Source organism: Protomyctophum parallelum, assembly GCF_964188405.1.
Source record: "Protomyctophum parallelum genome assembly, chromosome: 19".
In the NCBI taxonomy this organism is placed as follows: Eukaryota; Metazoa; Chordata; class Actinopteri; order Myctophiformes; family Myctophidae; genus Protomyctophum; species Protomyctophum parallelum.
In genome coordinates, this window is record NC_139717.1 from 19,082,682 (window position 1) to 19,095,334 (window position 12,653).

General features: G+C 42.8%; 1 protein-coding gene across 1 annotated transcript; it reads left to right on the forward strand.

Moving 5' to 3' along the window:
- The first annotated feature begins 20 nt into the window (after positions 1-20).
- Positions 21-12,438, forward strand: LOC310877039 (putative E3 ubiquitin-protein ligase UBR7). The gene is made up of 11 exons (XM_083790692.1): positions 21-278; positions 1,823-1,956; positions 2,434-2,494; positions 2,614-2,709; positions 2,934-2,987; positions 4,105-4,210; positions 5,390-5,652; positions 7,240-7,395; positions 8,394-8,553; positions 8,970-9,031; positions 9,871-12,438. The coding sequence occupies exons 1-11, from the start codon at positions 150-152 to the stop codon at positions 9,961-9,963; spliced, it is 1,314 nt and encodes a 437-aa protein (XP_083646818.1). The 5' UTR covers positions 21-149; the 3' UTR covers positions 9,964-12,438.
- Positions 12,439-12,653: the final 215 nt, after the last annotated feature.

Below are 12,653 nucleotides of genomic sequence, written 5' to 3' on the forward strand. Positions count from 1 at the left end.
TTGACAGCCGTTCCCGCGCTCCGAACGGACCGTTGTGTTTTTGTTTTCTCCTGTGCTCAGTTCAAACACAGACACACTCACTGTGCAGGATTACATTAACAGTTCTATATTTTCATACAGTATCATTGCTGTAGTTGGGACTAGGAGGGATGTCGGACAAGGAGACCGAAGAGGCCACGGTGTCTCTGGTGGAGGTGTTGGAGGAAGATGAGGAGCTGGAGGAGGAAGCCTCTGCTGTTTTAGGAGGATCAGACCACGAGAGATGCTCCTATCCGCTGGTAACAATATCCACCATAACACCACCTATCATAACATCTAACATAGAGAGAGATGCTCCTATCCACTGGTAACAATATCCACCATAACACCACCTATCATAACATCTAACATAAAGAGAGATGCCTCCTATCCGCTGGTAACAATATCCACCATAACACCACCTATCATAACATCTAACATAAAGAGAGATGCCTCCTATCCACTGGTAACAATATCCACCATAACACCTAGCATAACATCTAACATAGAGAGAGATGCTCCTATCCACTGGTAATAACACCTATCATAACATCTAACATAGAGAGAGATGCTCCTATCCACTGGTAACAATATCCACCATAACACCACCTATCATAACATCTAACATAAAGAGAGATGCCTCCTATCCACTGGTAACAATATCCACCATAACACCACCTATCATAACATCTAACATAGAGAGAGATGCTCCTATCCACTGGTAACAATATCCACCATAACACCACCTATCATAACATCTAACATAAAGAGAGATGCTCCTATCCACTGGTAACCAAATCCACCATAACACCACCTATCATAACATCTAACATAAAGAGAGATGCTCCTATCCACAAGTAACAATATCCACCATAACACCTAGCATAACATCTAACATAGAGATGCCTCATACATCCACAAAGGTACCAATACCATAACAAGCTATCATAACATCTAACATAGAGAGCCTCATACATCCACAAAGGTACCAATACCATAACAAGCTATCATAACATCTAACATAGAGATGCCTCATACATCCACAAAGGTACCAATACCATAACAAGCTATCATAACATCTAACATGGAGGGATGTCTTCTATCCACAAGTAACAATATCCACCATAACATCTGACACGAAGAGAGATGCTCCTATCCACAAGTAACAATATCCACCATAACATCTGACATGAAGAGAGATGCCTCCTATCCACAAGTAACAATATCCACCATAACATCTAACATGAAGAGAGATGCCTCCTATCCACAAGTAACAATATCCTATCCACCATAACACACCTATCATAACATACAAAATAAAGAGAAATGCACTCCTATATCCACAGGTAACAGGCCTAAATGGTGTTTTTGAGGGGCTCCTATGCTCAGCTTTGTGTGTCTGTGTGTACCAGCGATGATTTGATTGGCTGAGCAATGTGTGTACCCTACCCCGTAGCGATGATTTGATTGGCTGAGCACGGAATGTGATGTATGATGATAAGAGCGCTCCTCACTTCACTCAAGTGTGATTTTTACATTTCTGTCTTAATAAACTATTCAATTTAGTCGACAAAAACAACACTGGGCTCCCAAGTAAAGGAGGCTGTCGGGAATCGCTGGTCCCGAAGTGTATTACGGTATTGCTGTTATGTTTATCCTGTGACGTTGACTGAGGTCCTGGCAAATATCACTCTGTAAACAGATGGATCTTCAAAAGCTTGAAACGTCGTAATATAATAAGTTAATGACTCTTGACAATCGTGTGTGTATGTGTGTGTGTGTGTGTGTGCTTGTTTGTTCCCAGGGCTATGTGAAGCGTCAGGCCTTGTATGCCTGTAACACGTGCACGCCCGCGCACGTTGACCCAGCCGGCATCTGTCTGGCCTGCTCTTATAAATGTCACGAAGGTCACGACCTCTTTGAACTCTACACTAAAAGGTGATTAGTATTATTTATTGTACAATTATTACGTATGATTCATATGTTCTATGTTTATGATGTATCGCCATGTTTTTGTTCTTGCTTAATGCAAGTCACTCTGGATTAAGAGCGTCTGCTAAATGCCTAAATTGTAGCCACCAGCAGATCTACATGCTTACAATGCGTTGTTATGCGATGTGTTGTGAGCTTGTAGATCGGCTATTTTTTACCTTTTTTTTTGTACATCACTATTGAACGACAAAGTTTAATAATACCGCGTCAACCGCCAAGTCGTCTATTAGAATTATGTTGTGTTGATACATTCATATATGTTATTCATATATTATTTGATTAACCTATATGAGCAAGATTAAGTGGGTTATTGGTTATGTAAAAATATCGGTTTTCATATATTTCCGGTGAATTGCCCACCCCTATGTTGTTTATAATGGTCATCAATGTTGTCAACTGTGTGTGTGTGTGTTTGTTTGATAGAAACTTCCGTTGTGACTGTGGGAACGGCAGATTCACTGATCTGGAGTGTAAATTATATTCAGTGAGTCCATGCACATGCACAGAGCCACACACACACACACACACACACACACACACACGCACGCACACGCGTGCATACGCACAGAGATGTCTTGGTAATGGTGTGTGTTTTTTTTTCAGGAGAAGCAGCAGTCAAACGGCGCTAATAAATACAGTCACAACTTCTTTGGATTGTACTGTACCTGCAAGAGACCTTACCCTGACCCAGAGGACCCGGTACTATTATCATTATTATTATTATTATTAGTAGTAGTAGTAGTAGTATTGCCATGATGATGACCAGATAAACCTTTTTAACCGAAAATATATCGTAAGCGTTGTTAATAATCCATACACAATGAGTATGTAATCGTAGCATTAGTTATAACCCTATCATAACTTGTGCATTAGCTTATATTATTAGTAACCCTTATCGGTAATATTGACCATGTGTTTCTCAGGTGGAAGATGAAATGATTCAGTGTATCATCTGTGAGGACTGGTTTCACGGCAGGGTAATGCCTCATCTCTATTCATTACATTATTTGTTTATTTTCAAAGAAGCTCCATATTGTGATATCAATGATTTCAATCGGTAGCGGCAGGCTAGAACCTGTGCTCCTCCCTGTGGTCATCATCAGCAATCAGTATCAGCCAAACGGAAAAGTGTTGACTAAAATGTGTTGTGTAGAGAAAGTTGTGATGCAAAAAACGCGGCCTAATTAGCTGCTAATTGACCGCTAATTAGTAAAGTCTGTTATCCCCTGTAGAATACACGATACACACTGAACAGCTGCTGACTGTCCTGCAGTGCCTCCAGGTCCCTCTGCTGGCCACCCTACACTACGCACATGTATGCAAATGGATGACATTACACTAGTGCTGTGCTTCTCAACGTCGTGGGTACTTCACTACTTAATATAGCATCAACATCACTTTAACAACTATTTGATGTTATATGCTGAGCTTGTAGATCTGCCATTTAAAATAATCTATTTTCAGTTTTCACATTAAGCCATACCTTTTACAAAAAGGATTTAGTATTGAATGAACAATTCCCTTGACACACTTTTGACCACTGTTTGTCTGTCGCCAGAAATGGTGAAAAGTTACATCAAAGCACGTTGGAATTTTATCGTCCCGAGTACTATATTAATAGGTTTTGGACGATAATTAATGACGTTATCGTGTCATCGCAGACTACGTTGTTACACTACTATGCGTGCATACATTTATTTTTCCCCAGTGTGTTTGAGTCACCTTCTACTGTAGGCTGTGGTGTGCTGCGCTGCTACTGAGAGTGCGATTCTGTTGTGTTGTGGATCTGTGTTTCTCAAACTGTTCACAGATGCCCCAAAAATAATAATAATATGGTTGGTGTAAAACCTTTCCGTCCTCGCCAAACTTTCTTTGGTTCAGCAAGACCCTTCCCGAAACCAGAAAACAAACGTGTTTAGTTTGACCAGGACACAATTGTGAATACAAAAGCAAATTTAAATAGAGGTGCCACAATGCTAGTATTCATTTCAGAACCCGGGCAGTTTATTCTTCTATGTTATTTAGTACAAAAAGTGAGATCTTTCTTAGTGCTGCAGGGGGAAATTCATACTGTGTGTGCGTGTGTGTTTTTAGCACCTGGGCTGTACAGTTCCTGACTCAGTGGAGACTCAGGAGATGGTCTGTTCGACGTGTATGAACCAACAGTCCTTCCTGTGGAAGTACACCACTCACATCAAAGGTATACCAAGTTCACCTGCTCCTCATCCTCACCGCACACACATCTACTGGCTCTTTTCAGCTATAGTTCCAAACATTGCTCCTGTGGCTGGAACTATCCCATTGAGATACCACCTAGCCAAAAGCGAAACCTACGGTTTTTTGACCCCAGGAGTTAACTGGGGTCAGGGAGGAAACTCCTTATATGGTCAGCACACTTTATAGTAGGGAGGATTATCACAACAAAACAAACAAAAATAAGTGATATTTGAATTAAGTGAAATCAATGAATATATCTATATATAACGGTTTGGACGAGCTAAGTCCAAGTCACTTGTCCCTGGTATATAATCCACAGGTAGGTTCAAGGAACGGTCGTTGCAGGGTGTTGAACAGTTTGTAGCTGGGGTGGTGCTTGTCCTTGATGATGCGCTGGGCTTTGAGTTGACTACGCGGTACGCACCACTCCCAACCCACCTCCCAACATGCACTCTGCTAATCGCACTACTCGCTGTCGGTTGTGCCAGTTCCCATACCAGGACGTAACACAGTCCTGATAAAGTCACTAACACGTTGTGTTGGAATTAGGTGGCCATGGGCTTAACACCCCATCCACACTGCCAGCGATGCGAGCAAGCGCACGATGAAATGTCATTAGAATACATGTTTTTCAATGAGACTGTCCTGACGTACCGCGAGCGACCTATTCCACCCCTCCTATATTCGCTTGCAGAGTCTCTGTTTGATCTACACACTACTATTTATTGGTTATCTGATTGGCGTAGGCTACGTCGCAACGCAATGGCTGGCGCTCCATATCAGGACAGATTCTTTCGTGCAATATCTCCGTCGGAACAACCGCTCCTTGCCTGTGCAGATGAGGCATAAGGCTGTGGCCTTACAATATAGAGTATGCAGATGCATTAAGTTAATGGTAAATCGAGTGGCAAAGTGAGTTTAACGTCGTTTAATGCAATCATTTTGGACTTTTCTGTTTGGATGTATGGGCTGTCAAGGCCAGAAAGTAGTTTTTTGGCACTCAATGTCAGTAGGCGTTCCCGCATAACTTCCTGGTTTGATGATGATGTCACGTGCATACCCTCTAGTCTACATACTCTGTTGGTGTTGTTAGTACCAAGTACATTGTGATGTGATGTATTATGTATGCATTGTAAAGAAAGGTTTGTGACTGTGTGGACAGGGTGTTCAGCTGCCTGCTCAGAGAACGGAGAGAGGGAGCAGAAGAAGGAGGAGGAGGAGGAAGAGAAGAAGAAGAACGGAGAGAGGGAGGTGAAGACGGAGGAGGAGAAGAAGAAGAAGAACGGAGTGGAGGAGGTGAAGAGAGAGGGCGAGAGAAGCGAGGAGGAGGTGAAGCAGGAGAAAGGGGTGAAGAAAGAGGAGGAGAAGAGAGGAGTGGTGGTGGAGCAGGCCTCGACCAGCCTGCACAACACAGAGGAGGCGACTGTAAGTCCCACCATTCACACGCACGCACACACACACACGTATACACAGTTACACACACACTGCAAAATCCTTCATGATGAGCATGTCAGGTGTAAATACAGTATATTATACTCGCCAAATAATACGTGTGCAACATATAATTCATGGCAGCAGGACCACCGTTTCCTTGTGATTGTGGTATGAATAGGACATTTTACAGTCAAAGTGTAATGTAGTAGTTCCTGGTTAACACAGCCTTCTGACACGTGTGGATTACTGGATTTTAGTTTGGTTAACTAAAGATACAACAGCAAGGCAGTTGTATCTTTACAAACAAGTGAGTGGTCTTGTCTTGAGTTAAAACTAAAGGATCTGTGCATGTGTGAGGGGAGGGGGGGAGTGGGGTGCTGGAATGTTCACTGCACTCTCTCTCAAGACACAGAGTATGAGACACGGAGTGGCTGCGGCTCTATACATAGTGCATTTTTCCATATCGTTATTATCATTTGGCAATATGAAACAGAAATGAGACACACCCCTTGCCTTCTGCATGGGCATGTTCAACCTAATGGCCAATAAGGATATTTAACACTGAGGTGCCCACGTGCCCACTCTTCCTGCACCCTTTTGCAATGTGAAATGCCACCGAATTCTTAATCTTTGCCCACTTTGCTCCTGTCTTTTCTTTATATGGAATGAACATGTGAAAGCTGATGTGCTTTTATTGTGACGGGGAAAGTTTCTAAACGGCTCAGCCTGTATATTCCCATGTGCTGAAACTAGCTGATCTACAAGCTCACAACGTGTGGTGGACACGACGCGTTGTGAGCTTGTAAATCTGCTATTTTCAGAATGCAACACACCACGTCGTACGACGAAGAATATACCAGGTTTCACGTGGGAGATGTATGTAGCCTGGCCTGCACACAGCGCTACTCGACGCAAAATAACAAGCTATTGGAAGCTATTTTTCAACAACAAGTTTACCGTGTTTGGGGTCGGGGACGAGGCGCACTGGCGCAGTCCCCCATATGTTCTGTGTCTGCTGTCTCCGTGGATTCAGCGACAGCAATGCACAGCATCATCATCCCAGTTGTAAAATGTGTGCTGAGTGAGTGTGCGCTCCAGGGAAACGTAAGTGTACAGCTGATGCTGAAATCTTTGTTTCGTTTTTTGGGGTTGATCAGTGAGCGCGCCGCCACTGTTGAACTAACGTGTGTCGTGACGTGTGCAGACCGTTGCAGACAGACAGGCAGAGAGAGGGAGCGAGAAAGAGAGAGGAGGCGAGACTCGACGGAATGAGCGAGAATAAAGTAATATTTTATTATCACGGTAGAAGGCTATTGTTCAGGGGGCTGGGCCAAATGTGGAGGCGGGCCGTAGTTTGGGGACCACTGCCCTAGACTTGGGAAAGCGTGAAGTAGCCTAATGCAGGTGCTAAATTTCTTCGGCCGTGCAGCAGTCTCCGCAGATATCCCTCGTTACATTTTCTGGGAGTTCCGGCAAGAACTTCAAGACCCTGGAAGTTACACCACTACAACGACATCAGAAATAAATTCTTTAGCAAAAGCAGATAATTAGACGGCTTGTTTGTTTTGTGTCTTCCAGAGCGACCGCAACGAGGTTCCTTCTAAACGAGCTCGTCAGGAGCTGGCGTGCAGGCTGAAGGAGCTAAAGCTCATTGGTGGAGAAAGCGGCCAATCGGGTGCCGTGTTCTGGCCGTCCGGCTGGCGCTCCAAACTCTGCTCCTGCACTTCTTGTCAGGTAAACTAAAGATGGTGGATTTTGTTTCTTTAACCCATTTTGGGCGGGAACCCCTTTTGGTGTTTCAGGCATTATGTTATAGTTTAGCTATTGAAAAATAGCAGATCTACAAGCTCATAGCGCGGCACCGAATGCCGCGCTATGAGCTTGTAGGTCTGCTATTTTTGAAAAATCGTGAAAATGTGGCACAAATCTTTGAATAGATATTCTTTCAGAACGTTTTTAACTCAAATCTTTGCTTCTGGGGGGGGGTCCCTGTAACAGTGTAACAACATATTTTCAGATGGGGGTCAGCGACCAAATGCATATAATCTTTGGGGTCCTTGACATGAAATATTGAGAATCACTGACATAGAAACATGAGGTTTTTCAGAAAATTGTCATGATTTAGAAGACATTTTTTTAATTTCGTCCTCAGGTCTAGTTTCAACCTTTCTTTCACCAGTCCATATCCGATATTGCACACTCAAAGTATTTTCAGACTGTGGGTTATTTATTTGAGGCAGAGCAACCCCAGCGAATGCTGCATTACTCGGGGATGTGAGCACTGAGCAGTCAAAGTATTGTAGTTACAGTTACAAAACACACAAACACACATACACACAATTCTGGTCTACGCGTTGTTTCACAAAGGGAAGCTTTTTACTTGCTTTTGGCTCAGTTATACACACAGTCACCCACACACACACAGCAGCTTGCACGCACGCACACGTTGGACCGTGTACGGACCCGTCGCTCCCACAACCATGGGATGTTGATGTTTAAGCTCTTTGAGCGATGTGTGCTAATAACATAATAATCTGAAATCTTAGAACATTGCACACACGTGCGACCTGTCGCTGTGTGCACAAGGACCCGTCGCTACTCGCTCCCACAACCATGGGAAGTCGATGTTGTAGCTGTAACGGAACACAATTCTTTATATTGTTAAAATGTTGGTCTAAATCATAGTCTTCATCAGAAAGTGTGTGTGTGCTAACCTGCATGTTGCTATGCAGGAGTTGTACTCGACCGGCGGAGTCAGTTTCCTATTGGACGAGTCGGACACTGTGCTGGCCTATGAGAACAAAGGAAAGAGCGACGACCAGAGTGGCCACGACCCTCTGATGTCAGCCCTGGACAACCTGAACCGAGTCCAACAGCTGGAGATCATTCATGGTACTAATTAACATGAATATTAATACATATATTTAATGAATGCACACACATACACACACACACACACACACACACACACACAAGCCAAACTAAAGTATGGGTGGCCCGGACGGTTAGCTCAACCGTCCAGGCCTGGCGGCGTGCCACGCGTTCGACTCCCAATACCGACGGCTTTTGCCGAGTGTCTTCCCCCCCCCATCTCTCTCCCCATTTCCTGTCAGTCTACTTTCAACCTATCAATAAAGGCAGAAAAAGATAAAGTATGGGGGATATATACTGTACATACAGTAGAACATTTGCTAGTTAAAACATATTTATTGGTGAGAATGACACAATAGAGCGTGTGTGCGTGCGTGCGTGCGTAGTATTCGTGTCGGACAGTCCTACTACTACTGCATCGCATTTTGTTTTGACAGGATACAACGATATGAAGACTGAGTTGAAGGACTTTCTCCAGACGTTCGCAGCGGAAGGAAAGGTCAGTGTAACGAAGACTCACTTCCATTCATATTATCGGAGCTGGGAGAGTTGCTCATTGGATATTTACAGTAGTCTCCATACATGGGGATATCCGACTAGCACGTTGGGTTATATGACATATGACATGTCTGGTATGACAATCCCTATATTTGGCCCGGGCTAGGTACAGTACTAGAGGCCATACTGTCAGTTGTAGGCTCAATATGTGAAGTTTGTCACATTCACTAGATCCTGTGACCTTTTGTGGCCAGATATAATGTATTGCCGTCTAGTAGGACTCGTAAATAATACAAAAATAAATCGCCATATTTCTTTTGTAAAAATAATACGTATTTAGGACCATGTTCGAAGTCCAAAGTCAGTTTCCATGTAAAAATACATAATGGGCCTTTAAAGGGAGCATGATGTAAACAATTAATATTTTACTGTATTGTTTTGGCAAAGGAATAATATATTACCCGACTTTGGGTGGGAACCCCTTTTGGTGTTTTAAGCATTATGTTACAGTATACTTTAGCTTTTGAAAAACCGTGGAAATGTGGTGCAAATCTTGTAATATACTGTATATTCTTTCAGAGCGAACATTTTTAACTCATATCTTTGCTTCTGGGAGGTCCGTGGAACAACATATTTTCAGATGGGGGTCGGCGGCCAATTACATATATTTTTGAGGGTCCTTGACATGAAAATATTTTTGAGGGTCCTTGACATGAAAATGTTTGAGAACCACTGACACAGGAACGTGGGTTTTTCAGAAAACTGTATTTATTAGGCATTTGTAGAATCGTCCTCAGGTCAGAATGGGTTAATATACTGTATATATTCTCCTCTTGATAGGTGGTGACTCCCGAGGACATCAGACAGTTCTTTGAGCAGCAGCAGAGTCGGAAACGAAGCCGCGCCAACCCCGGACAGTTCTACTGCAGCTGAACACCAGGAGCGTGCAGCGCCACACATCTGAACACTTTTTGACAAAATTCTTCAAATAACCGTCCTACAAGGAGCTCACAACACGTCGCTGTAGATCGGCTATATGAAGTATATCAAAATGTTTAGGGATATGGGGTCAGGCACGTACAAGCGTAGGGCCATTTGACTGCATCCAGCTGCCTCTCTCTCCTCTGTCACGTCTGTCTGTTGATGCATTTTGGGATATTTCCGTGATTCTCAACCTTTTTGGACCCCCCCCACCCCCCAAGTTTGATATACACTATCCCGCAGACACCCATTTGATACCTTTTCCCCATCTCTGGTATCCCAATGTACAGTGTGACAGTAGTTCTCGGACATTTTCATGTCAAGCAACCCCAACCCCAATATATGCCAGGGAACCTCATAAGATAATATTGTTACGGCTCTAGCAGTGATTCTCATACCATTTTAATTTCAAGCACTCCCAGTTTGACATGCATTAGGCTACTAAACCCCATTAAATGGCATTTCTATCTCTGGGACACCGATTTATATTGTTCATTTGGACCCAGTTCCATTGGGTATCTTTATTTTGCTGGGGACCCCCTGGAACTCCCTCAATGACCCCTGGGGGTCCCCGGACCCCACTTTGAGAACCACTACTATGAAATCCTCAGTGATAGTTAAAAGGAACACTTAGGCAATTTTCAGCCTATCGTCATATAATTGGTCCTCACTAATGTTCATAATAAGATGACAACAGTTCTGTCTACTCACTCTGTGTCTCAGTAGGTGTGCCTACTACCAGTGACATCAGAAGGCAGGTTTTGTCATTTCAAACAACATTTTCAACCGTTTTTATGATTGCTTTTATTAAAGCCAAAGTCTTCTGTTTCTATGCTCTTGCATGAATAAACATTTCCAGGCAAAAAGTGCTCTAAACAAACATTACAAGTCCATAGACTTGGCTGCCACAAACCATCACACTCATTTGAAGTAAGGGGTGCCTCACTCTTTTGGTATTTATATTGTACCACATGATGTCTACTGCTGTAAACGAACATCAAAAGTCCATAGACTTTGGGCTGCCTTGTTTTGTTAAAGTTGCATTGGAGGGGCTAGCGCCACTCAAACGTAAAATAAACGGTTTAATTCTAGTTTGAAAAGACCAAACCTGCCTATACCGATGTCACTGGGACGAGTGAGTAGACAAAGATGGTGCCATTTTATAATGAGAGTCAGTGAGGATCAATTCTATGAAGATGGGTTGAAAAAGGCTGAAGTGGTCCTTGAACTCGTGACAGTTTTTTGTACCCTCTCAGAGTTACAGACCTGTAAGGGGTTGAGAACCTGTGTTCTATTTTGTCACTGCAGATGTTTCCATATAATCGACACAGAAGGGTAGACGCCTCCTCTGGCTCTGGGACATTGTGTATCATAGACCTATAGGGCCTTATCTTGCGTCAGGGGCACTATCTGTAATTTGGGGATTTAGCATTGTGTAAGAGGCGTTCCCCCATCAAATGGGCTATCTTGTGCCACAGCCTAAATCCTTAAAACATCTACCCGTTACATTATACATAGCCTACATAGGTGCATGGTTTGGGCGTTACAATAATTAAACCAATCACCGTGCCACCTGCCATGTCTTCTAAATCATGACTGCAAACTGTTTCCGTCAGTGGTTCTCAAACTATTTCATGTCAAGGACCCCAAAACATTATACTGTATGTATTTGACTGGCAAACCCAGTCGCAGCCCCGCCCCCTTGAGAGAGCCTCCATAAGATTACTCTAATGAACTGCAGCGGCGAATGAGGTATCTACGTTTTTGTGGTCTATCTATGGATGTCGCCACATCTGTCTGATTGTGGATTATAAGTGTATGAAACCAAGCTTGGGTCATTTCTGTTTGTTGGCATCACATTGTATGTTCCCTGCCAAATGTAGCATAGATTATATTCTAAAACGTATTTGTGAATTGGAGTTGAGTGGATTGTACCTTTTTTATTGAAACAAATTGAGTTCAAAGGGGTAGTTCAGCTAACAAATTACTTATTTTCCTATCAGCCCATAAAGTCTTCAATTCATGGAGATTTACTTTTGTTTCTTTCACAGTCCTGATTCAATTTTACAATATTTAATTATTCTAAAGAAAATACGGGGCCAATCTTGCGATCAATACTATATTTAAAATGATCACTTATAAGCAGGACAGTATAGTCCTTCCTGGATTACACCTTGAGAGTTGTTTTTGTAGTAAAAAAAGGAAATTATATATATAGTTTGGTTTACTTCAATTCAGCGGATATTGTAATATCAGGATTGTGGGGGAAAAAAATAATTGAAATGCATTCATTTGATTAATTTTGGTGAGAAATTGATAGAACTACACCCCCCTCCCCCATTAACCATGCCGCTTGGGAGTCAATGTCTTGTTTCTACTCCATCCTTTGTACACTTTCACAAATAAAATAATAATGTTGAGTAACTTCTATACTACGGTATTAATATATAATGTCAACAGCTCTGACACCAAGGTGTGAGTTTTAATCGCCGACTTTGGGGGAGGCCAGTGGTATTGTTTATCCTGAATCCTTTGCAGAAAAACGGGATTCATCCGTTGACTCCAGTGTGAAGGTTTCACTGTCCGTGGTGATTTCAGCTCCCATTTCATCTGCTAGTATCGGTCCACTGTTTTATCAAGTC

What these genes read in the sequence shown, in the direction of transcription:
- LOC310877039 (XM_083790692.1), top strand. Translation starts at nt 150, where the DNA reads ATGTCGGACAAGGAGACCGAAGAGGCCACGGTGTCTCTGGTGGAGGTG. An exon ending in AGAGATGCTCCTATCCGCTG is followed by an intron (nt 279 to 1,822) that starts GTAACAATATCC and finishes GTTTGTTCCCAG; the next exon opens with GGCTATGTGAAGCGTCAGGC. An exon ending in AGGACTGGTTTCACGGCAGG is followed by an intron (nt 2,988 to 4,104) that starts GTAATGCCTCAT and finishes GTGTGTTTTTAG; the next exon opens with CACCTGGGCTGTACAGTTCC.